This window comes from Cordyceps javanica, chromosome 7 (genome assembly GCF_051103115.1).
Source record: "Cordyceps javanica chromosome 7, complete sequence".
In the NCBI taxonomy this organism is placed as follows: Eukaryota; Fungi; Ascomycota; class Sordariomycetes; order Hypocreales; family Cordycipitaceae; genus Cordyceps; species Cordyceps javanica.
Window position 1 is genome coordinate 1141632 of NC_139301.1, and position 26015 is coordinate 1167646.

A 26015-nucleotide genomic window follows, 5' to 3' on the forward strand; every position below is an offset into this window, starting at 1 on the left:
ATGGGAGGTCAACACACGCCATGCTTGCTCGGCGACGAATACATCTTTGGTTTAGTGCTACTTTTTAACTTGCCATGTGGTTTGATTGCAACGGGGGGAATACTATTGACAGTTTTTTTTTTTTTTTTTTTTTTTCAAGAAAAAAGTTCTTGTTTCTGTTATACACATGTAGCAAACCGACAGGGAGGAAGAAGAGGGCGAGAGAGAGAGAGGCAGCCACAGGGGTTCTTCATCCAACGAGAGCGCCACTTGCTTCTTTTTTGCTTTTGCTTTTGCTTTTTTTTTCGGCTGACTGCAAACCCACCCTATCATCAGGGTTCAGTCACACACATGGGGGAGGGAGAAGGAGAGGGCTGGGAAGAGCAGAGCACATGGATTCGATGCAACCTTGGGGCTGCAGAAATACCTGCCGCATATTGATTAACAGGAAACTTGAGGGTGTGGTAGGGTAAGATGACGCACCTAGAAGCTCTTGATTTTTTTTTTTTCGATTATTATTTTTTCTTCCCCTACTTCTTACCTTTTTTTTTTCGCCCCCCGGAGGTTGCCATCCGCGATGGTCATCGATCGGGAGGGGGCGGGTCTTTATGTGTGTGTGTGTGTGTGTAGGTGGACGCCACCTGGCAGTCTGCAACTTACTGGTAACCAGAAAAGGACGCAAAGTCGAAAAAAAAAACGATGCCATGGATCCGCGCCGCGCCGCGCCGGTTTGCATGAAGAATGTGACGCTGGGTGACGGAAATCAAAAAGGAAGAAAAAAAAGGATGGGCGGGTGATTTGCAGGGTGCATTTGCTTGGCAAAAGTATAAAGATGAAGGGCGACCAAGTGAACAAAAAGCAAGACAAAGGCAAAGGTTATTTTTTTTTAGAAAAAAAAAAGAGAAGAAGAAGAAGTAGAAGTGAAGTTGGTGCAGGACGAAAATGATGAACCCTCTACATTTTCTTTCCATCTTGCATCTCTGTATAAGCAATCAGTTTTACGCGTCATTGTAATGATAGGAGAAGAAAAAAGAAGAGTGTGCATTCCGTTTTGGGGCGTCTTGTTCTTTTTTTCCGCCAAGGTGGGCGGAAAAGGATCTTTGTTTTGTTCAAGGCACCGATATAGATGGAGACATACACACACACACACACACACATACTATTAGAGAGGAGGGGGACATTGAAATGGAAAAAGCACCCAGAATCGGATATGTGATGCAGGGCTCGTCATCAAAAGTGGCTGGCCGAAAGAGCAATCGGATACTGTTCCGTTGGCAGCCGGAAGAGGGGGGGGGATTGCTCTGTCACACATGGGCTGAAGAGGCTTACTCTTGTGCCTTTTGATCTTGGGCTTGCGATTTGGGGAAAAGAAGGGGCCAGGGGGAGGAGGGGGGGGCGGGAAGGTTAGCTTTTTTGTCCTAGGCGACGATGAAGCGGGAGAGATATATCAGGTCCTTTGTAAGTACCAGTAAGAGGGAGGCGGATGTGATTCCGAGCCGGGAGTGACGAGTTTAATCGACTGTCGACTCCCTTGCTTACTGGTGTACGGTAATGGGTGGTTGTGTGTGTGTGTGTGTTTCTTGTCCCCTTGTTTTCTAGTGTTGCTTTCATGTGGCTCGTCTGACTTATAGCCGGCCGCCTCGGCAAAATAAAAGAACAAGTTGAAGAAGAAGTAGAAGCTGCAGGTAGGCGAACGAAAGGAAAAAGGCAAAACACCCGAAGCGTTCCGAAGCGGTGCCGGCGGTGTTTCATTCGTTGTCGTCATTAGCATCATCCGTTTTCGGGGAGAATCGTCAGGTGAAAGAAAAGAGACAGAGAGAGAGAGCGACAGGGAAGAAGAGAGGAGAGGAGAAGAAACAGAGGCATGAACAGACGGGTTATACTTGGTAGAGAGAGGAGGAGAGGGGGTCCGGGGGGCCCGGGGGGGGAATGTCTCAGAGAGTTGCAAAAAGAAAAGAAAAGGCGGATATAAGACGCAGGAGCCGTTCGGCGCGCGACGCCATTCCCGAGGAACGACCACCTCCTTGCCCGCCCCCGTCGTCGTCGGAACCCTTTTTCATCATGTACAAAGGCGTCAAGAGAGTACTGATACAGGTTTGGACAATCAATGCAGATGGAGGTGGAAAAACGTTGAGTTGGTCAATATGTTGTTTATTTCTTTTTATTTCTTTTTTTAAATACATTTGTATATATATCAGTGTACATATAACAGTATATACATACATGTATATATACGATCCAGAGTAGCATTTCTTGTTCTGGAGCAGTGTGGGCTGGCTGGCTGGCCTTGGGGGGCCCTTCAGGGGGGTCCGCGTACAGAGCGTACCACGTACATGGCAACAGTTGGGCTGGACAGCTTCCTATTCAAGACTATACTTTTTTTTTAACGTCTTCTTGTTCATTTTTGGCACAACGTTATCGAAGCCAGCTTTTTGCGGTCCCCTCTTCCCCTCGCCTTTCTCCAAAAAGAATAATGGAGAAAAAAAGAAAAAAAAGGAAAGAAGGTGGGCGGGGGGGGATTGGAGGAAGTTGACCAAAACCAAAAGGGTTATTTAAGAAAAATAATAAAAAAATAAAAACAAAAGGACAAGGAAATTGCGCGCGCAAGAGGAACAAGATGACCGACGGCAGAAGCGGAGGCGAGTGGCTTTGTCGGCCTACTGATATGCCTCGTGGCTTTTTCTTTTTCTTTTTCTTCTCTCTTGTTCATGCCAAACTAGTTTTGGAAAAGCTACCTGACGGTATCCTCCGGCCGGATGGGCAAGGGAAAAAGAAAGATGCTAAACAGAAAACGGCAAAAGTGGAAGATGATGGGGAGGGGGGGGGGTTCGGTTAAGCAAGAAGGTCGTGGTGGCGCCGCGCCAAGAAATACTCCACAACTATCCATCAAGGTTCTCATTTTCTTTTTTTTTTATTTTCTTCTCCAATTCATTTTGGGGGGGCTTGGGGGAATGGAGGACATGGAAGAATCAACAAGTTTGTTGTTGTTCTTGTTGTTCTTTTTTTTTCCTCTCTCTTTTTCTGTTCTCTGTGTGTGTGTCTCTCTCTCCCTTGATGTTGTCGGTGAGAGAAATGCACACCGTTTTTTTTCCCTTTGTTCTTGTCAGATACCTTGTCAAACTCTAACCAATTCAACCTCTTTTTTTTTCCTTCTTCTTCTTCTTCTTCTCTTTTGTCTTCGTATTAAAAGACTTGTCATGCACAAAATGTATACAAGATGACAGTACATTCATTATTTTGACTCTCCTCTTCTTTTTTTTTTTTCAATTCTTTTAAATATCTCGAGTTCCAAAAGACGAAGAAAAAAAAAATAACATGTAATTTACTAGCCCGTATCCCACCTTACAAGGCCCTTTTTTCTTCTGTGCGTGTCTTGCCTTGTTTGACAAGTGCCGCCCGCCGCAGGGCTGTGTCTGTGTCTGGCCTGCGAGACACTTTTTTGCCCGCTCTGAAACATGGCACGACATGACGGCATGGACTCTTTTTTTATTTTTTTTTTATTTTCTATTCCTTATCAATCTACAAACAAGAAATGTCTTTTCTTTCTTCATCTTCTTCTTTTCAAAGGTAAAATTATATTCTGAATCATTTCTTAGATGGGCCTTCTTTTCATGCTTCCATTTTGTTTCTCCCTCTTGTCCGTTTCCTGTCAATTCCCGGCCCCAGGTAATAGGCTCGGCCCGCACGGGCTTTTTTTCCTTCTATTTCTTTTTTTCGTTTCCTTCTTCTGCTTCTTCTTTTGTTCCTTCCTTCTTCCAACAGACCCCCCCCCTGGTTTGGGTCTTGTCTGGAAATGGCGGTGGCGCCGCAATTATATCGCTCGGCTTCCCGCCGGTGGGCAAACACGTGTCTCCCCAGGAGAAAGAATGAGAGAGAGATCAATATGAAGCAACTCAAAACAACTACCGGACCCCAAATTTGGCAAAGGGGGGAACCCTTTTGCCACGGCATTCTTTTTTTTTTTCCTTTTTTCTTTTTTTCTTTTTTTTCTGTTATTGAATCTTGGTCTCTACGGAGTACTATGTAGTTGCTTGTTCTGTACATCCATCTTCCTTTTTGCCTTTTGTTTCAATTGTCTCTATAAGTATTCTTCACCTCTTCCTCTTAAACCCCCTTGGTCTTGTCCCGTGTCGTACCATCGTGAACAAGCTCATCTACCCAAACTCAATGCTATGACTACCTCGCGGATCAACATGCCCCAGGTGCCAGGGGGTGTGATTTGCATGAATTGGCGTAAAAAAGGGTGCCCTTTTTCTCGAATTTTCATTCTTCCCAGTACTTGGGTATTTCTCCATTTCATTTTAGAAAAAATGCTTTTTTTTTATCTGATGCGGGCCTGGGCAGCAAGCAATTGACGCCATAAATGTTTTGCTGGCGCGTCCACGGCCAACTCTCCCCCTGTCCCCTGTTCTCTTCCCCCCCCCCCCCCTGCTCTCCCTCTCCCTCTCTCTCTCTCTCTCTCTCTCATAACTCTTTCCTGGCCAGGCCAGGCTCTCTTCCAATAACATTCTCGACTCCGACTGTTGAGGGGGGGGGTGGTGATCAGTGATGGTATGTACTCCCTTGCTTCCGTTGCTCCCCGTACACACACACACACTCAAACAGCTTCCGGAGTAGCGTGTCAGTGTGTGTGGTTGAAATGAACCAGGACAGGAAGGGCAGGGGGCAAAGGAAGCCTGCAAGCTTTCTGCAAGCTTTCTGCAGGCTTCTGCAGGCTTTCTGCAAGTTCGGCAAGCCTTGTCCATCACGCACAAGCACGGCAAAAGGAGGACCAAACGCCCAATCCCACGCCTTTCTGAAACTGGAGCCGCATACTATACAAAACGCCACCAATTCTTTTTATTTATTTATTTATTTATTTATTTATTTATTTATTGTTTTTATTTGTACTTGTATGGATAATTTTAATTTCCTTGCCGTCTTCCTTCTCTCTCCCCCCCCCCCTCGTCATCCATCTCCAATAATTATTATAGTGAAAACTTGCGCAATCCGACGACTCCAACCCGATTTCATCTTGTCCTGTCGCTCGCTTTTATTTCCCTCGACCCGGGTCCTGCTCCTCCTCCTCCTCCTCCTCTTCCTCCCACTCATCCCTCGTCTATGCATACCCATGGAATAAGGCGAAAATGGAGTCCTCCTCATGCCTTTTATTGCCCCTCTTGGCGAACCTCGTCTCCTCCCCCCCCCCTCGCCCTCTCCCCAATCCCCCAATCCCAACACACACACCCCCTTGTACCAGTAGACCATGTTATTCTGTCTCTTCCCCCTCGTATCTACGCTTTTTTTTTCTTACGTATTAAACGCCTCGCGCGACGACGGGTCATGATGCTGGCTCGGCCGGCGATGCGTGGATTCTTGTAATCTTCAGGCCAAGGTCTCTGTCTGTGTCTCTCTTGCGCGCACGCGCGGCGCAGTCTCTCTTTCTCTCTCTCTCCCCTTCTTTTTTTTTCTCTTTTAATATTTTCCCAATCCCCATCGCTCGTACTCAAATCACACGCCTCGACTAGGAGCCTTGCCCACTCTCCCCCCCCCCCCCCCCCCCGTCTTCCCTTCGTGCCACCGCGCGGGCCCTGGTTTCCATCTTCCGAGCCCGTGTCTTGTTGCTCTCTTCCTTGCAACTGCGGGTAGCACGCACACACACACACGCACACCGGTTCTTCTGCTCAGCGCAATCGTCAGGCACCCTGCCGGCATACACACACTCTCTTCTTCCCTTGCTCCTCTCACTCTCTCTCACTCTCTGTGTCCTGACACGTACTCCTATACACCTACACACCTACATACGCCTGCACACATCTACATCACACACCCTTTTTTTTTCTGCCTTGCTCTCTTGTACGGCGGTAAACCACCTCAAAGGGGGGTCCCCGGCTCATTGTCTACATCATCAGCAACATTTTCTCTATTGCTCTCCTTCCCAATTGCTCGGGACTTCCACCCAAACTCCATTTTTTTTCGTGGTCCTTGATCATTGAGGTTCCCCTCCTCTCCCGTGATTTATATACATATATGTCTTTATATCTGTATATATAAAGGGTCCTCTGCGAAGCCGGCCAAGCTTCAGTTTCTACCTCCTTCGAGGCTTCTCTCTCACTCACTCACTCACTCTATATATATATACAACAAACATCTTTGGCAGCAACCTTTGCTTCTGTCACCAACGCGCTAGCATTCTTCAATCGCCACCACGTTTCTTATACATCCTCTTTTTTTTTACCAGAGAAGCTAGGACAGGTTCGATTCTGCCAGCCACTCACCCTCCCCCACGCGCGTGCGGCCGCCGTCTCATCTACTACGCTTCCCTTATTTGTTATTACCCACCCACCCATCTGACGTCTCTACCGCCGTCTGTTCTCTCTCTCACTCTCCTCCCCCCTCGGAGAAATCCACAGTCCTATCCCTATTTCGGTCACGACACCAACACAAAAAGAGAACAAGATGAGTTCCCCGGGTGGCGGCTTCTACAAGTATCGCTGCAAGTACTTTCTCTCTCACGACTGCAAGAACTGGGTGTGGGTGAATGAAACGCCATGCTCAACCTGCCTTGTAAGTGCACTTTGTGTCCTCTTCCTCTTCTTCCTCTTCTTCCTCCTTTTCTCTCTGGTACTAGCTTATTCCAAGACCATTGCTGACTATGCTGCTTGTTCCAAGGCCATTGGTCGTGATGATGAGCCTTTCCCATCATCAGCTTGGGCGGCGTCCAGAGACATCATGGCACCTCACGTCAACAATGGGGTCCTGCAATACGCCCGCATGGAGATTGTGGTATCAGATCAAGGCGAGGAGAGCCTCATCTTCCGGGCCAAGGCTCTGCGCCCTCCTCCGGCCATGCCCGTCACGACAATGATGCCCAGAGGAAGTTCGCTCATGGCCAGCGCTCATTGATGAAAATGAGCGTGGCGTGGGTGGATATCCTCAACTTTGGGAGCAGAGTGATGCCACAAGGGTAACATTGACACGACTATTATGACAGAAAAAGAATGCAACATGAAAAAAAGTTGGGGTCTCTTTTCTCTTTCTTGGTCTTTTTTCCCATCATTTCTTTTCGGTTCTTGTTTCTGTTTTATATAACATGGCGCAAAAAAACAATCACTATCCGGGGTTCTGTTTTGGGTGTCTTTTTTTTTCTAATCTTATACATTGCTCTATGAACACACAGACACACACACACTCTCTCTCTCTCTCTCTGTGCAGCAGGGACAGGGTAGCTTTTTGCAATAGTTACTATCACTATTTACGCGCAAGTTTGTTAATTTCTTCCAAAATAGACTAGCAACCCAGGGAAAGAATCGGTTTACTTAGACTTGTGTGTTGAGAATTCTTTTTAACAAGGAAAATCTAAGCCAAAAAAAAGGAAAAGAATCATTGAAAAATACACATGTAACCTCGCTATAACGCATCAACTTTGCTGTCTCTTTTACGGTCTTTTCCCATTCATAACCATAACATGTCCACGTTGAAACGTCTTTTAAAGAGCTGCGGGGGGGGCGGCCATGATCATGTCGTCTGACCCAAGCAAGGTTTGGACCGACGCAGAACGGAAAAATGAAGATTATATGAAGAAAAAAAAAGAGAGAGAGAGAGAGAGAGAAAAAGGAGACAGGCAGACAGACAGACAGACAGACAGACACAGAGATGCATACAAACAAGTCCGGAGATGTCATTTTCTGCATTGATTTACTTGAGAAAAAAAGATTCCCAATTCTTTGCTGTGGCTCATTGCACGGCCCTGTTCAGTGGATGTTGTTGTTGCCTTGACACATACGCAGGCACACACACACACACACATACACACCCTCGTTGCAGTTCGAAGAAAAAAACTATACAAAAAAAAAAACTGCATGCACGCTGTCGCTTGCTTGCTCGCTTGCGCTGCTGCTGCTGGTGCTGCTGCGCGATGGCGCCAAGTATCAAAGCGGACAAGACCATAAAAGACGCCACCTCCATCCCCCATCCCCCGAGGTCCTGCAAAAGACTGCAGGATCACAGTTACACGACCTTCATCACAGCTTGCATGGAGAACCAGGCAGGGGGGGGGGGGGTTTATGTGCAGATTCCCTCTTCATTTCTCTGCTGATCATTCATTGAAATATCCCCCCCACTACCAGAAAATCACATCATCTTGACTCGTTTCCTGTTTGAATTTCATTTTACTCTTGTTCATTTGGGGAAGAAGGCGCCACGAAGAAGAAGACGCTGCCCGCCCTGCAAGGCGCTGGCAAAAAAAAAAGAAGAAAAGAAGAAGAAAAAGAAGAAACAAAGTAATAAGATAGAAAGAAAGAAAAAATGAAAATGAAATTTGAAAGAAAAAGAAGGGGGGGGGCTGGCGGCCAAGGAAGGAGGAGCGCAGCTGCACCGCCACGTAGAAATATCACCAAGATTGGTCGGTTTTAAAAAAAGAATCAAAAATGAAAATACGGATACAAGAGCACATATAACAACCGGGTCCGGTTTTCGACCTTGTCAACTTGTCCTTGCGTAGCATCAAGTATCCAGACAAGGCCTTCCCTGGTTGCTGCCGGACCGACCCACGCTCCACGCCTCTTCCCCCCCCCCCCCCCCGTAGTGATCCATTCTCCCATGTGGCTCCGGAATAGACGGCGACGGTCGAAGCATGCATACATCGATGCCTGAGACTGAGTCAAACCCCGTCATCCGAGCTCGACGGGCTCGACGGGCTCGACGGGCAGGTCATGTAAACTGCTGAGTAGCGGTCGGACCAGGACGGGGTGGGCTCGGCATTGGTGGCGGCGGCTTCCGCCCTGTTGGTCTCTCCCATTGTCGACTACTGAGTACTTCAATTACTTTCTACTCACTCAGTATTCTACGTACCGACAAACGACCCGGGATCGACGTCGTGAGTCGAGCATGGGTCCCAGGTTGAAGATGCCCTCCATTTTGGTGTGGCGCAACAGGTGGCGGCAGCGTGACTTGAAAGGCCCTTTTCGCCATGGCACATCACAGGGCAAATAAGACGGCAAGAGGCTTCACCACGGGCCGGACCAGACGCCTCCAGCACCAACAGGTTCTCGTCACCTCGTCACAGCATGTGCCTCCCTCGCCGCTCGCCGCTCGCCAATGCCTGCCATGGACTTGTCTAGAATTTGCTTGGCCATGAGAGATGAGGCCATTGGGCGCGTCCTGTGTAACGTGATAGGCTACAGCAGGGGCCTCGGGGCAAATCCAAGGCATCATGGTGGTGACATGCGACCCGTTGGCCTGCAGCCTTCTGCGTCACGACCGCTACTTCATTGCTTGAACCGGGCCCGTTGAGCGGTATTTCGGTTACGGAATCGGATCCAAGAGAGAGCTGGGGCCTGGGCATCGCCTTTCTCGAGACGTCGTATTCTTCCCAACGGTTTCGGCAGAGAAGCCCTAAGTACTTACACGTTCGTGGATTAAATTGTGGCGCCTTCAGTCTCGATCGTCTGTGCGGCGCGGATCCAAGGACAATCGGAATTAGCTTTCTTCTTTTTTTTTTTTAATTCTACTTCATTTTACAAGATTAGGCCGTGGTGTATTCCTTGGTCTCCAGTAATTCGGCAGTCGATACGGATGCTACGTCGCCTAGTCGATTGTGGCTTTGCGCCCGGAAAAACGTAATCAGATCCTGGTCGCCGATTCCGAGCATGTGAATTGTCCTACTATTATATTAGCATACCGCTCAACGCAGCCAGGTCAGGTGTGACTTATCCCCTCCAGCACGGGGGGTTGTCCCGGCCAGCATTTCTGACGGCCATGACAACCAGGACTGCTCATATCCCCAAGCCTGTCCTTTAAAAGCGAATGATTTTCAACACGCAAGCGCCGCAAAGCAAGTCTCAACCTCGCAGTCAGCTCCGCCAGCTCACAGTACCAGACAAGCACGAAACTTTGACACCAACGCGAGATGGGTCCCGATACTGCTTCTTGGTTCGGCGCTGCCTGCTCAACTGAGTCCAAGTTGACATGACATCACTCGGGTCGCTCGATGCTGTAGCCGCAACGATTGCTGCCGTCATCTGGCTGGCACCCATCAACGCCCAGTCCAGCCAATGACCATTTCCAAGCCGCGATGTCACTAGCTAACGTCGACTTGTTCTGTATGTATTGCACTGCCCGCAAGGACTAGTTTTTGATTCATTCCCATCCGAAACCTACCCGAACGGGTGGGAAAGGGAAGCGTTGCCGCACGCACAAAATACATCCATAAAAAACGCGCTTTCATCTCGTCTTCGGAAAGGAGAGCCAGAAGTAGAGGGATATACTGATGCCGCGGGGCAATCAGCGGGGGACTGGCGCCCTCTCTCACGTCGGACTTGGCTGACGCGTAGAGGTTAATGTGCCCGGTTAGACCGTACATTCTACCACAAGATTGCCGGAGCAAACAGGTAGCTCGAGGGGCAATCCATAGTCCCGAGACGTCCATGGCAGTTGGGAAATTCAAGGCTCAAGATCCGAGAGCATAATGAATGGGAAGTGCAAGGACGAGCAGCATTTCTGTGTGTGGTCCGAGCAGCCTCTTGCGGTAATGCCATTCATGATGCTGACAAAACTTCCGGCAAGGAGTAGCCGGATAAGGATCATGAAACGCCATCTCTGTTTGTGGCCGCATTCAAGCTCAACTTGTATTCCTTTCTCACTTCCGTTTTCAACGCCAAGTGGGCTCTCGGGATTGTTCAGACCGCACCTCTCGATCGGTCGTGCTGTCAAACCACAGCACTGGTTCCGGCGGAGAGGAGCGGACGAGCGGTCTCAGGCCAGAGACTCTTACCAGCACGACTCATGGCATCCTCTCCCTTGTTCTGCCCCCGATAAGGAAAAGACAACCGGCGCGTCGGCAAGAGCCAGTCGGTCACAAGCAAAGGGCTCCAATCATCAGCCAATCCAACTTTTCAGCGGGTAGAGGCGTCCGTAGATCCTCGCGTAACGTAAAAGGCTGCCGACGACAAGGACACAAGACTTGAAGAAAAACCAGAATGATTACTTAGGGTTAAGTTCCGACACGCATTCCCTCCGAGTCGGCCGGGCATCCCTCGTTGGATGCTTTGGACCCGCGACAGTGTCCAGCAGCAGCTAGCGGCGAGATTCTGATACAGGCTCGGGAGCGGCTTGTGCGGGCATCCGGGCCATCATAGAGGGGTCTCCAGTAGACATTCCTTGCGGAAAATGAGAGCCGGTGAACTGTAGGACAGGCGAAGGTGCAATATGGGTGGTTGGTGCTGGCGAGACGACATCACCAGCCGAACAAGTCGAAGCATTAGTAGTGTCAACGCTGTGGAAAATAAATGGTGAACATTCCAAGGGTCGGTAGATGGAAGCTAGAGCCTCGAGCTGCGAATTCAGGCTTCAGCTACGTTGCTTGTCGTTGAAGTTTTGATGTGAGAGGGAGAGAGACGCGTGCCAGGAAACGCGATATGTAGAGCTTGGGTGCACGGGCCACCTGAATCCTGGGTGGAAAGAAATTCAAGGACCACACAGCTTTTGTGAGTTTGGAGAAGAGTCTTGCACATTTCTAAGTATTATGGCAATCGAATGTATCATTATAACTTGCCTACTTTTTTTTTATTTCGTGGCAGTGGCGGCAACTTTTACCGTCTATTAGAAGCATAATAACGGTTGAGCTCGCGCCACATTGTCACTAGCCACATTCCAATACTGTGGCTGACTCATGAAGATCTGGAGCAATGGGCCACATTAGAAATCACTTCGCCAGCATTGAATAGTCGGGAGCCATGTTCTTCTAATCATCGTGCACATTATTGAACCAATTCGTTGGACAGAGTCAACCCACCCTCCATGGCTGATGCTCCCAGTACACAAGAGCAAAAACCCAACCTGATACAAGATATAATAGATGTAGGCAAAAAAGCCTTCAATCCCGCCAGTGATGAGGTCACTCGAGAAGCTGAACACAGGAGATATAATGAACTTGTAGAAGAGTACGTCAAATCGACCTTGAAAGTTAATTGCCCCTTTCATAAACCAGGCTAACGTTAATTTTACCCTTCAAAGGGTCGACACGTGGACGCTTTTACATGCGCTCAACGCCCTCATCAAACCAGACGTTGTCCCGCCATGGCTGCGACAGCCGCTTATGCAAACGCTGACGCTGATCCCTCTGCGCGCCGATGGCGTCCGCGGCACACTTGAGCTCGTATTCTCTGTGCATCCGAGTAATGTGGGCAAGAAGGATCCATCGGATGGGCAGGAGCCGCAAAAGCAAGGCGCCAGCATCACACACGAAGCTGTCGCGGTCGCCACCAAGCTCCTTTCCTCGGTTCCGGTGGGCATGACGGCGGAGGACTGGTTCTCGGGAATATCGGGGCAGATGTTCGATTTGATAGACGGCACAGCCGGACAGGACCTTGCGCGCACTGCGGCGCAGATTGTTGGCTTCGGAATCCTCGGCAAAAAAATATACGGCGCGCCAGGCTCGGCTGGGTGGAGCGTTTTCGTGCAGCCTCTGCTAGAAAGTGTCAATCCCTCCCTGAGACCGAAGAGCTCTTCCCAGAAGGAGCAGGAAGACGAAATCGTGGATTTATCAAAACCCAAAGTTCTTGTCGACGGAGGTACGCTGCAACAGGCCCTGCAACGGTTGTGTGTATTGGTGCTGTCGAATCCATCACCAGGACTATGCAAAAGAATACTCGGGCGCATTATCCTGCAAATATGGGCTCTCGCCTCCTGGAATCATCCGAGTGAAGCAGTACAGATATCGGTGCACACGCCGGCAAAGAAGCTGTTACGAACATATCTACAGTTGTTTGGAAATCTCGAAAGCGTAAAGCCCCTCATCGCGAATTTGACTTGCAAGGGCTCGTCTGCCACCCCGATACCATCCTCATCCCTAATCACCTCATGGCATTATACAACGACGGCCGTCGGTGCGGTCGAAATAACTGTGCTTCCGCCACCAGACACCTCGCAGACTGTAGACGTTGACTGGATGGATATCGAATACCGAGCGGCTACCTTGGCCGAATACATTTCAAGCGCCTGCTCTGCAGAAGATACATCCTCCATTTTCTTATCGCTACTACGGCGCTGGGTGGAAACTGCGGGAAAACAGTCAAATGATGGCGGCATCAGTTTGTTCTCTCCCGTTAATACCGAATCTGAGAATCCTGTCGAGGATCTGATGGAGGTCTCCGTTCTGCAGCAACTGATGGAAAAGGCACCGGAAAAGCTCATCAGTCATTTCGACCAGCTCCTCGAGCTTATTACGCAAGTTTTCGAGGCTGACGCAAAATCTCCACTGGGAGACGAAGTCATCAGTGTCGTTTTGAGTCTGGTCAACTTGGCAGTTACGGCACCGACATTTCAGAAATCGGACATCAATCCGAAAGAGTTGGGAGTGGTGGAACAAGCTCTAGATAGGCTGGCGCAAGAAGACAGATCAGATGTGTCCGGAACAGCGCGAAACTTGAGTTTGCTGCTCAAGTATCGCGACGAACTGGACGACCCGGATGACAAGGGCAAGGGGCTGCCTGATTCCAGGAGAATCGAAGACCGCAAAACGTACAACCTGGCGCTGAGCTATATCACCGGCGACAAGGAAAATCCACCGCCGATTGTAGCGGAAGGCCTCAAGCTACTGTCCAGTCTCATCGTGGCTGAAAGCCCCATTCTAGACATAACAGCCGTTTCCGTGCTGCTGTCCAACCTTCTCAAAGAGAACGAAGACTATATTAACCTGCAGGTTGTCAAAATGTTTACGCAGCTTGCCGGCAAGCACCCCAAGACGACAATGAAGGAGATCCTGGACAACTACCTGGACGCCCAGGAAAAGGCAACGACGGACACGCGTCTCCGCTTCGGCGAGGCCCTCGTGCAGGTCATTGAGCGGCTCGGCCAGACGTTTACCGGCGACGTCGCCCGGCAGACGTGCGAGACACTGCTGTCGATTGCCGGCCGGCGTGGCCATCGCCCCAAGACGCTCGCGCGGCAGGCCCGGGAAGAGCGGATGCGCAAGCTTAAGGACGACAAGAAGCGGGCACGACAAGAGCTCGGGGCTGAGAAGGAAGACGAGGACATGGAAGATGTTGACGACGATGATGATGACGACGAGGAACTTACCGAGGCGGACAAGGCCAACAATGACATCCTGGCGCAGATTGTGCAGGGCTGGGAGAGCAAGCGTGGCAGCGAGGACGTGCGAATGCGCACGTCGGCGCTGTCCATACTGGGCGCCGCGATCGAGAGCCACCTCCGCGGGGTCGGGCCCGGGCTGGCGTCGGCGAGCGTGGACCTCTGCCTGCACGTACTGGCGCTGGAGCCGGAGCTCGAAAAGGGCATCCTGCGACGGGCGGCGATTGTGGTGATTCTGGGCTTTTTGCGCGCCCTCGACGCCGCCGCCGCCGCCGCCCGGGCGGAGCAGTCGTCCTCGGCCGGAGGGGGCGGCGGCGGCGGCGGCCTAGGCTTCGGGCTCACGGGGCAGAGCGCGGCCGACATCCGGCGCTCGCTCGAGTACGTCGCGGGCACGGACAATGACGGCCTGGTGCGGGATCACGCGCGCGATGCTGTCGAGAGCCTCGAGGCGTGGCAGGCGACGAGCCTGCTTCCGCGTGCGGATGCGGCGCCGGCCGGCCTAGGGACGCTTGCGGGGCTTCGGCTGAGCCGTGGCCTGGCGGGTCAGGGGAGTCTGCAGCAGCAGCAACGGCCGAGAATTGAGGAGGTTGAATAGACCAAAGATGTGTGTGTGTGTGTGTCTCATGTCAGACTGGCGGTCTGTTGCGGGAGCTCTTGTAACAAACGGAGGGGAAAAGGCGGAGGCTTAGACGAAGGCGAAGCCTCTTAATGGCAATATGGCATATCTATATACCATGATGTAACATTGCGTGCCCGAGTCCCGGGAAGCTCGAGTAAGTCAAGGCTCGAAGTCTTTTTTTTTTTTCCTGTTTTGGTCTTTTGCACTTTGGCGGCGGCCAAATTCTGAGACGGATGATCGACGGGGATTTGCACAGCCGCCTCCCCCCCCCCTCTTTCTTTGTCTCTCTTCTCCTTCCATTTTTATTCTAGGCGGAGCTACTTATAACCAAGCCCCCATTTGTATCAAGTTGGGGATCAGCTACAGGGGGGCGGGGGGCGGCGAGGAATTCGGATGAGCAAACATCAGAGAGAAAAGAAAGATGAACAAACGAGGGCGACAGAAGAGAAAAGCATCGTGAGTTTTTGGATGCTCACAGAAACGGCATTGGGGGTTAATACGTGCGTCTATAATCCAAAAACTACGAGAAGAAGATGCCAAAGTAAACCGCGTGATTTTTTTTTTTGATTTTTTTTTTGTTCACTGAGGTGGAAAGGCCAGCGGCCGCCGGCGCGGTTCGGTATAACGGGGATGGCCGCGCCGCGCCGCGGAGGGGGGGAAAGGAGGAGGAGGAGGCTGTGATGGAGCCCACAAACTTGACATGAAAGATGTGGAAAGAGATAAACAAAAAAAAAAGGAAAGGAAAAAAGGTGCAATTGTTTAAAAATATCTACCAAAACTGGGTTCGGGCTCTACAAGTTTGTGTTGCATGAGAAAGACCTCGTGAGCACGTTTCTTGTCATTGTGAGGTAAGCGGATTTTAAAAAAAAATTGAAAAAAAAAATCACACAGCCTCCTTCCATCCATACTTCTTTGGAAAAAAAGTACTTTTTAAGCAAAGTAGTATCCGGCGCGCATAACCGTCCAAGCATGACGTTCTCGAGTTATGCACAGGAGAGAGAGAGTGTGTGTGTACGTGTGTGTTTTGGCAGGCATGCAACGCGCAAGGCTGTCAGCTACAACTCGAGACGAGTCAGAAGAAACCCCCAAGTCTGCGAGTATTCCTTTTTTTTTAAAACCAATGACTTCTTTGTCGGCACATTTTGCATAAATGAGCGTCCTGAAAGGGGGTCGTCTTTATTTTTTATGTTTATTGTTGGTTCCCACCGGTTTCAAAAGTTCATTGGTGTTTATTAAGTACCTAAGTACTTACTCAGTTACATACTTACTCTTAGGTACCTACTGGTAGGTTTTCGCTTTTTTGCAGCCCCGTTTTTTCCTTTGTTACGTCCAAACAAAAAATAGCCCAGGGATCAAAATCTATTTGGTAAAAGTTACCCTGTAGTGACCCAAACTTATCCGATGGAAGAAGGAGAAGGGGGGGGGGGAATACGGGTGCATATATCGAGGCCGAGGGGCGGGGATGATGATGAACGAGAAAACAAAAGGCATGAAGCCATGATGGAAATAAAATGAAAAAAAAAAATCTCCAATCATTGTGGAATGAGTGCAGAGTACGGATACAACATGGCAGAATCAGGTACTTGTTCCTCGGGTTATTTATCGACTCAGCCGGACGAAACGGAAAATGCTCATGGTCCTCCCTCGTGTTGGCTGATGAAGGAACGTTGGTGGCGTCTCACACCCATACCCAATAGCGGCGGCATATATCGATACCCTGGGTAATCTCTCGCAGCGTCACGCTCCGGCTCCCCGCCCCCCTCCTGCTCCAAGTAACCAATCGAACTGGATAGGATCAGACGAAATGAATCTTTTCCTCATTTTCCTCGTTGAGCCAGCCATTAAGCACGTCTGATAATACTTTATCCGAGCCTCCCTTGTAGGTAAAAAGCAATGGGCAACGCCGGGCATGCTACGTTTTGCCCCCCCCGCAAGGCACTGACCGTTGACGGACTCACTTGCGCGACTCAGCGTGCGCCGGCTCTTTTTCAGCGATGCCGATTAGCGATTGTGAAAAATGAGAGAATCAGAGGGAGAGAGAGGGAAGAAGAAAAAAAGCAAAAAAAAAAGGAAAAAGGAAAACCAACTCTTCTGATAGCCGCATACCAGTGCGCAGATGGTCAATCATATAGCTGTAACTCTTTGCTATCGAACGGGCCCTCCTCCTCGTGTTTCATGGTAGGGGCATGCGCAGAGGTGGGGGAGGGGGCGTGTGCAGCGGCGTGGGTATGGGGTGTGCTGAGGAAACTCTCTGACCAGAGCAAACGTTTTATCAAAATGGCAGCCACGCAATTCTTTGAGGGCCAGGAAACCTCATCGCAGACCAATGTACAAGTTTAAAAGTGCAGACAAGTAGAAGAGAGAGAGAGAGAGGAATTCATACAATGCTCCCATAAAGACCCGGGTGTACTAGCAATAACTAAGCATCAAAAAGGACATCATCCTTGACTCGTGACGAAACAACGCAACAAAATTGAGAGGCTGACGAGGAAATGCCGTCCTCGTCTGTTGTCTGCGACACAGAGTTTGGGAGACAAACACGTTTTGGGGGCCCGGCGGAGAGAGACAGCACAACTCGGCACAATCTTGAGGAACAGGACCAGCTCTGACTGGAGGAAAAAGGGTGTCGCGAGACGAGCGCGTGGAGGAATGGCGAGGGAGGAGATTCTTACCCAGTAGCTGGCCAAGGCGAGCTGGAGATTGGCCAGAGCATCAAGGCCCTTGGGACCCAAGGGCATCAGGTTATCAAGGACATGCAGGGGCAAAGGGGCTACTACCAGTTGGCAGTAAGTATCGCAGAGGCTTTTTGACGTTGGTTGACGGCGTGGGGCGGTGGCGTCGATCGCAGCAGCACCCTGGAGCCTCCTGAAGGTCTTTTTAGTGCTCGCTAGGCCTAGAATGGCAAGGGCGTCGTCGCCGAGCGGCCCGGGATGGGGTCGGTCGTTGTGGACGATTGGCCATCGAGCCGTCTCAGGTTACGGAGGTACCTGCATAGAAGCAAGCCCCTTGAACGGATGACGAAGCGGTGGGTGTGGGTGTGGGTGTGCACCTGCTTGGGCCCAGTAGGTTGGTCGGTGTGCCTTTTTTCTCGGGGTGGGATAGGGATTGGCAGGGAGGCGCGGCGTCGGAAACATGGAGAATCATGGCGTGGGAAGAGAAGGGAGGGATGGATGGTGAAGAAAAACGAGAGAGAGAGAGACAGGACCAAAAAAGTCCGACTCAAGCGACTTGCATCTATGCAGTCATAGATGGCAGCAACAGAGAAACAATTAAACAAAAGAGATGGGCAGTTATGCAGACATCACGCAGTACCAGTAATCTGTACCACGGAGCGATAGTGCGGGGCATGTTGATGCCTGGCAGCTGGCAGCCGGCAGCTGGCAGCAATTCGGCTTGGCAGCCGGCAGGCGTCTTTGTGTGCAACGATCAAGTTTCTAGATGCGGCAAACGGAAATTGGAAAAGCATGAAAAGGGATGGCAAGACATGTCAGAGGTTGACGACGAGATTCAGCGACGCAAGCGTGGTGACGGGTACTTGATCAATGCTGGCGGTTCAATGGCAAGAGAGAGAGAGAGTCATTAGTTAGAGTTTGGGGCTGGAGGGGCTCTGGGCAGGGGTTTGGAGCGCACTGGTTGGCTGCTCGAGGGGGCATCGTGGGATTCTGCCACCACCCCAGAGAGAGAAAGAGAGCACAAAAAGAGGAATGGAGGGCTAGGAAATAATTTAAAAAATAAAACTTGGCTACTGGTATCAGTAGTTAGGATGACAAGTCCCTGGGCCCATCCATCTAGTCGAAACGACACCACATCGGTACTTGAGTACAATGGTTGGTTATTGCAGGATGCAGCAGTGATGCGCATGTATATGATGGATGGGGTTGGTTGGTGGGCAGCGCAGGTATAGGTGGGCGAGGGAGGGAGTTTGTTCCCCGACAGAGCAGCACAAGGCCACACAAAGGGAAATATATCGCGGTTGGTCCGAATCAGAGGTTACGAAACTGGTATTGAAGCTGGAAACATGGTGGCGCGGTGTTTGGGTGGATGTAGTTTTTTTTTTTGTATCGAGGCTTCGGGAAACTGGGCGGCATGGCGGTGACTGAGATTCCTTTTTTTTTTTCCTTGGGCTGCTGCGGGGGGCGGCCGTCGGGATCGAGGTCGGTCGAGAATTTCCGTTCTGGTTGGAGTTTCCACGGGTTTGCAAGGGAAGAAGCAAAGCGTCGCGTCCAAAAAAAGACTCGTCATGATGGGACGGGGAGGCGGTGCGGAATCCCAGCCACGGAGAAGAGATAATGAAAATGCCGTTAATGGGGGAGGCTATGGTGTGGAAAACTCCGCTGTGCTCTAACTTACCTGGCCAATATTGCAAGAGTCAATTTACTATCAAGTACCAGTAGCAACTGGGAAGAGTAGGTATGGAGCAGACAGGCAGGTCTCCACGTCCCTTTTAATAGTAGATGACGAGTATGGATTGAGATACTAGGTACTTGACCACTAACTGGGTAGTACCTTGATCGGTTGATACAGAGGCACGGGCAGTTACCTAGGACCTACACTAGAAAAGGGCGGTTTCAACGGTCATGGCGGGCGGCGGGCGGCGCTTGAGGTTTGTATGTAGGATGCTACATTCATACATTCTAATCAGTAACTGCTTACTACTAACTTGCCTCAGCACCTACTTACTAGCCTCTGCCTCTCTAGTCATGAGCAGAGCAAGTAACATGGGCAAGCAAGCAAGTAACCTCCAAGACTGACAAGACACTTTTTATGCAACGTCAATCGCGCAATGTTTAATTTGGTATGCTCAACTTGCCAAGATTGGGTACCGTGTACCCCGTCAGTAGGTGGGCGAATATACAGCATACCAAGTACTCGGTACATTGTGTTTCTTTTTATCCGTTTGCGCATCCAAGGTCATTACTTAAGTACTTACTCATTCGTAATTGCAAGGACGACGTTTTTCTCGATTGGGGGACCACAAACCTACTGATATGATAAGGGCAAAACAAAAAAAGGGTGGCATGGCAATTTTTTTTCGCAATGGGCATAATAATCATCCCTCTTCACACGCAAGTTTTTGGGCATCCTCGAGTTTGACAAGAACCTATTTTTGACCTCGTTGGGAAGGTGGAAAAGAAGAAAAAGAGAAAAATTAGAAAAAAGAGAAAAAAAGAGAAAAAAAGAAAGAAAAAAAAAAAAGTCCCGTTTTCCTTTCATCGTCTCTTGGGCGCGTTGTTTGGAGTACTGAGTACTGACGACGGAGTAATAGTAATGGGCCTGCTGCACTGCACTGCCCGCCCGCCTGCTTGTCGACCCTGCGAGACGTCGCAAACGCACACACATACTACTGGTAGTATGCACATGCACACACACAAGCATGATGCATATACCCCTCTCCACCACCCATCACTGCCACCCCCCAGCCCCGCACCCCACTCGCGCATCCATCCTACACCCCCACCTGTCCGTCCTCCTTGTTCTGCTTTCCTTGCTCTCTTGCAGGCTTTCCGAACCACACAGACAGACAGACAGCCAGACTTACACTGGGCTTACCCATATTGCCTTTTATTATGCGCTCTCACATAACTATGCCTTCTCGCACCCTCTTTTACTTCCTTCTTCTCTTCACAATCCTTAAAAAGAGTCGAACCACATTCCTTTTTTGCTTCTTCTTCTCCTGCTTTTTACTTTCCTTCATTCGTCTCCATTCCTTTCATTCGTTGAGCTTTCTCTTCAACGTATCCAATTGCTCAGGGCAGTTTTCACTACGACCAATTTTTGGGTGTTTTTGATCCGTTCCAACTACAGTCAAAGCATCTCTCTCTCCCTTTTGCTCCTCACGAGCCTTTCTTCTCTTCACCAGCATATCAAAGCTTCGATACTTTTTGCTCTACCGACGACGTTGACGAGGTCTCGTCTCTATCTTCATTCACAATTCTCGTGAGCTGACCGGTTTTCGCCACGAACTTTCATCTTCTTCCGCTCCGCTCTCTTTGTCTCTTCGTCTCTTCTTGATAAACTCGACAAGCGGCTTTGCCCGCCTAGTAGCCAGTCCTCTTACACACACACACACACACACACCACCTCGAAAACATGAAGTCGACCCTCACTCTCGTCGGCGTCTACGCCACCGTCGCCGCCGCTCTTGCACCGGGCCGACACGGCTACTTTCCCCGTGCCAACGACACCGCAGCTACGCCCGCTCCCGGCGCCGACGGCATAGTCACCGAGCGTGTCAAGTTGACTCGTACTAGCACCATTTTGCGCTGTGCGCCCACCGTCACCAACTGCCCGTCCAAACAGGCTGCCCTCTCGGCCCTTCCTCCGAGCGACGTCGTGGTTGAGACTACCGTCAAGGTTGAGAACGTGGAAACCATCATCTGCCCCGCCTCCGAGCTCAGCTCCAGGTCCTCCGAGCTCCTTAAGAAGCACAGCGCTTCTCTTAATGTGGCCGCGTCTCAGACCGCGTCTGGCTCAGTTCCCAAATCGGCTTCTGCGTCCCAGCCCACTGCTACGTCCAAGCCTGACCTTCCCGTCAAGCCTGAGTCTCCCATCAAGCCTGACTCTTCCGTCAAGTCTGGCTCTGCGCCCAGCTCCGGCTCTCCTGTTAAGCCTGGCTCTGCGTCCAGCTCTGGCTCTCCCGTCAAGTCTGGCTCTGCGTCCAGCTCTGGCTCTCCCATCAAGTCTGGCTCTGCGTCCAGCTCCGGCTCTCCCGTCAAGCCTGGCTCTGCGCCCAGCTCTGGCTCTCCCATCAAGCCTGGCTCTTCGCCCAGCTTTGGCTCTGGCTCTGGCTCTGCAAACAAGACTAGCTCTGCACTCACGCCTGACTGTTCCGGCCAGACTGGCTCTCCATCTGCTGTGGCCGCTTCCCCCGTCTCCGGCGTTACCAGTGCACCCGCTGCCTCCCGCAGCACAATCACCGCGACCGTGACGCGAACCAACACGAACACCATCATCAGCTGCGCCGCCACCGTCACCAACTGCCCTGCCGGCAAGCCGGAGATCAGCAACCTCCCCAAGAGCGATCTCGTGACCAAGACCGTGACCGACGTAATTGATGTGCTCACCACTATATGCCCTGTCGATGAGTTGCCGAAAATCTCATCCAAGTTTGTCAACGAGAATCCTGCTTCTCCCAACCCGGCCCAGCGAGTCACCCGCATGACCATAATCACCTCCGTGCAGCAAACCATTATAACCATTGACAATGGTAACGGACCGACTACCGTCACCACCTCTGTCCCCGTCTCGACTCAGTCTATCCTCACCGTCTTCCCTGGTGCCAGCAACACCGAGAGCACCATCACAAAGACTTCCACCACGACATCCACCTCGACCGTTTCCATCACCCGCAGCAAGTCTGCCGCAACACCTTCCAACACGGTCGCACCCGGCAGCAGTGGCAGCAAACCCAACGGTGGCGGCAACACCCCCAGCGGTGGCAGCAACGGCGACAAGCCCAACGGCGGTACCGGCGGCAGCGGCACCAACAATGGCAGCACTGGCAACAAGCCCAACGGCGGTACCGGCGGTAGCGGTGGCAGCAACGGCGACAAGACCAACGGCGGTACCGGCGGCAGCGGCACCAACGGTGGCAGCACCGGCGGCAGCCCCAACGGCGGCGGCAACGGCTCCAACTGCGAAAAGTGTGCCGCTCCCAGTACCGTCACCGTCACTGCTCCCGCCGTCACCGTCACCGTGCAGGCTCCTTGCGCGAGCGGCTCTGCCCCGTCCGGCGACAAGCAGCCCAGCCCGGCCAAGCCCGTTGGCAGTGGCAACGGCGACAGCAACAAGCAGCCCGGCCAGGTCAAGCCCGTCGTCAACGACAAGCCTACTAGCAGCGGCGGCGGCGGCTCCGGTGCCCAGGTCACCAGCAAGGCTCCCGCGCAGGCCACGCTCCCTCCCTGCGAGTCCGATTCCACCACCATCATTGACAAGACCGTGACCATGGTCCCCTTCCCTGCCCAGAATGCGACGCGCATCACTACCAGCGCTACCGCCGCGTCCGTCCCTGCCCGTAACCAGACGAGCGTCACTACCAGCGGTACCGCTGTGCCCTCTGGCTTTGCTAGCCTCCGTCGATAGGCTCGCTTCCGACACTCGTGACTAGCTTCGTTGTGTATGACACTGATGGTTTTTTTTTTTTGGCTTCCTTTTTCTTCTTTCCTTGTCTTTTTTTCTTCAACTTTTTCCGCCTCCTTCATTTTCTGCTCAAATGTCGATGGCTCTGGCCAGACAAGATCTAACCGGCTCATGTTCTGCCTGGTGGTCTCTTGATGTAAGAGGCCCCCGGTAACGATGCAGCTTTTGGTTCTTGAATTTTAGATTTTGTGAAACTCGTCAAAAAGTCCGACCTTGCAAAAGGGCGGGCTCCAGCAACGTTCTTGCATAGTGGAATATACTCTTTTTTTGAATCTGTTTTTTGTCTACTACGCCTTTGCTCAATAGATCCTCCGCACACTCTTGGCCAGTTCCGTATCTCAAAAGTAACCGACGATTTCCCTGCAGCTGTGTAGCACGATTTGGTCACATTGAAACCTCCCCTTCCCTCCTAGCCTGCGAGTCAACACTGACTACTTGGAGTTGTTCACTTGTAAAAACGAAAAGAAAAGAAAACGGGGGCGGGGATGTGTAGGCCACACGTCATTGTTCCGTTGGGGTAGGGTATCTTATTTTCGCACCGTTTTGCTCGCCGTCTTTGACTATCCACACCATCTGCCATGCCGCCTTGTTCTATACAGCCGGCGCAACTGCTACATATACTACATGCTACTCATGATGATAATTAAAACGCCCCTTGTGATGTAATCCTCCCTTCAGAACACAATGTCGAGGGGATGAAAATCAAATAGAAGAAGAAGAAGAAGAAGAAGAAGAAAGCGCCCGGTTTGCGCCAGAGAATCAATAACCTTCCTCTCCCCCTCATTTGACTCGATTAAGCGATTATCGGCTCCGAGTGAGCAGCGCGCGCGAGCCAGAATCCATATTACCTGTTGGCCGCTGCGTCACCGCCCAAGGACAACATGCTCGTACGTCTGCGCGCCGAGCTTGGCAGCCAGCACCGCCTGCAGCGACGCGCGCGTCCGCCGGATCTGGTCGCCGATGCCCGCCGTCTGCTCGACGTTGGCCTGCAGCCTATCGACGTGCCCGCCAAGCGCAACGATCATGTCCTTGACCTCAGCATCTTCCACATTCTAGAAGAAAGACGGGAAAGGGGGAGACATGCCCCCCGACCCCCTCGCGCGTTAGCACATTGTTCTTTCCAAGTCTGTAGTACTATACGTACCTGAAAAGGATTCGTAGCTGCTACCGCTGCTGCGCCGTCCGTCTTGTCAAACTTGATGCTCACGTCCTCCAACACCGCGCCACCGCCCGCTGTCATCGTCGTCGTCGTCGTTGTCGTCGCCGCCACCCCCTCGGGCGCCAGAACGTGCGCCTTCTTGAGCAGGCCGCGGCTCTCTCGCGCGCGCGCCCTCGCCTCGGCCTCGAGCAGCCGCAGCGCCTCGTAGTCGGCCTCGAGCTCAGCCTCCATGCGGCGGGCCTCGGCGCCGAGCAGGTCGACTGCGTGCAGCACGGGGTCGAGCTGCCGCTCCAGCGTCTGCTTGGCGTCGAGCACGCTCTCAAAGTTGAGCTCCGTCTCGCGCCCGCCGTCCTGCTCGGCGCGGCCGCCGCGCGGCCGCCCGCGCTGCGTCCGCGTCGGCAGCGACGCCGGCGGGAACGGGAGCGGCGCCACCCCGCGCGCCTCCACGCCCCGGACCTTGTCGAGGATGCGCTTCGTGATGAGCCGCAGCGCCGCCTCGGTCGGCGCGGCCCGCTGCGACGAGGACGACGATGTCAGCCGCTGCAGGACGGGCCGGTGCGCGAGCTGCAGGATCGACGTGAGGGCTTTGATCGACCCCCGCCCGAGAGGACTCCATTTCGTCTCAATCGTACTCTGCCGCACGCGTCGCGTGAATGGTGCAACGTGCGGGTAGGGTTTCTCTGGCGATGGCGGCCCCTCGTCCTCATCTTCGTCATCGTCGTTGGTTTCGGAATCCCCGGCTTCGTCGCCGTCATTATCTTGTCCATCGCCTGTTCGTCTTCGTGATCGTGATCGTGAAACTGGCTGCTCGTCTGGTGAGGATTCCTGCTGCTGCTGTCGTCGTTGTGTAGCCCCTGACCGCCCGCCGGCCTGCACCGGCGCAGCCGTCCTTCTTGTGTTTGTCTTTGTCTGGCCGCTCCGTCGCCTGGGCGGCGGTTTGTTCTGGATCTGTGAGGGCGTCACGTCGTGGAGGGACGGCCGCGCTGCTGCCGGCGCCGCCGCCTGGCCGCCGATGCGGTTCCGGGCGACGCTAGGATTCGGTCCGCGAAGCAGGGCGGCCGCCGATGATCTCGACTTGGACGGCACGGTGGCTGTTGACGCCGCGACACCGCTGTTACTGGGCCGGCTGCGCTTCAGAGGTCGCGCAGCAGCATCCTCGGCGGCGGGCTGTCGTCGAGACGCGTTGCCAGACGCGTTTGATGGCACGGCGCGCTTCCGGCTGAGCGGGTTCGCAACGGAGGCCTGAAACTTGTGAGAACGGAGAAATTGATTAAAAGACATTTTTCAGAGCAACGACCTACCATGGCATGAAAATTTGAAATAAGATGAAGCTTCGGTGTCGCCAGGATAACCACCCGCGAGGCTGGCAGTCTGCGGAGTCTGTGCTTGTTAGCCCACCTTTCTAGCTGTGACGACAGTGGGACGTCGCTACCTGAACTAGTCGGGCAGAGCGCGTAAAGTACCTAACCTAAGCTAGCTTCCAGTAAACAAGCAACAAGCTACCTAGGTAGCAAGCAGGCGAAGAACACCAATCGCAATGAGCTAATTGAAGACCATATACGACAATAATAATTTCTTCGCATAAGATGAAGCTCCCTGAGCGTTAGCACGGACTAGCCACAGTATTAGTAACCGAGCTGTATGACCACACATAAATCCCAGAGCTTACCAAGCGACCGTGAGATATCAAGGGCCGTTGGATCCATCTATGATATAAAGGGAGCTTAAGAGTTTGATTAAGCCTATTGTCTAAATCAATATTACGAGCAACAATGCAAGGCGTACCAGCACGTCACAAATGGTGGATATTGATGAGCGAAATGTGTGTCGATATTTAGTAGCTCAAGCAGAAGAATTAAGATGGTAGAGAGAGGGTCTCGAATCAGAGTAAAGATTGTGCAGGAAATTGGGGGAAACAAAAATTTCTAATATATTGGGTTGCTGAAAAATGAGGCGAAGTAAATGCAGTACTTCCCGTTCAGGCCTGGATGGACAGTCTCGCCTTTACATTTTGATACTGAGGCTCACATCCCTTGATGATAGATTCGG

The 26015-nt window shown here is 51.8% G+C and overlaps 4 protein-coding genes across 4 annotated transcripts; 3 read left to right on the top strand and 1 right to left on the bottom strand.

Moving 5' to 3' along the window:
- Nucleotides 1-6690: 6690 nt before the first annotated feature.
- V2A60_009859 (uncharacterized protein) lies at nucleotides 6691-6864 on the top strand (the record flags this gene model as incomplete). Its single annotated transcript, XM_083261123.1, has 1 exon — nucleotides 6691-6864. The coding sequence occupies one exon, from the start codon at nucleotides 6691-6693 to the stop codon at nucleotides 6862-6864; it is 174 nt and encodes a 57-aa protein (XP_083117249.1).
- A 4893-nt stretch (nucleotides 6865-11757) lies between these two features.
- On the top strand, nucleotides 11758-14644 carry V2A60_009860 (RTP1/Tango6 family protein; the record flags this gene model as incomplete). Its single annotated transcript, XM_083261124.1, has 3 exons — nucleotides 11758-11900; nucleotides 11974-12530; nucleotides 12591-14644. The coding sequence occupies 3 exons, from the start codon at nucleotides 11758-11760 to the stop codon at nucleotides 14642-14644; spliced, it is 2754 nt and encodes a 917-aa protein (XP_083117250.1).
- Nucleotides 14645-20758: 6114 nt separating this feature from the next.
- Nucleotides 20759-22750, top strand: V2A60_009861 (uncharacterized protein; the record flags this gene model as incomplete). Its single annotated transcript, XM_083261125.1, has 1 exon — nucleotides 20759-22750. One exon carries the CDS (start codon nucleotides 20759-20761, stop codon nucleotides 22748-22750), a length of 1992 nt encoding a protein of 663 aa, XP_083117251.1.
- A 920-nt stretch (nucleotides 22751-23670) lies between these two features.
- Nucleotides 23671-25270, bottom strand: V2A60_009862 (CENP-Q, a CENPA-CAD centromere complex subunit-domain-containing protein; the record flags this gene model as incomplete). The annotated part of the gene is made up of 3 exons (XM_083261126.1): nucleotides 23671-23859; nucleotides 23952-25208; nucleotides 25268-25270. 3 exons carry the CDS (start codon nucleotides 25268-25270, stop codon nucleotides 23671-23673), a joined length of 1449 nt encoding a protein of 482 aa, XP_083117252.1.
- Nucleotides 25271-26015: the final 745 nt, after the last annotated feature.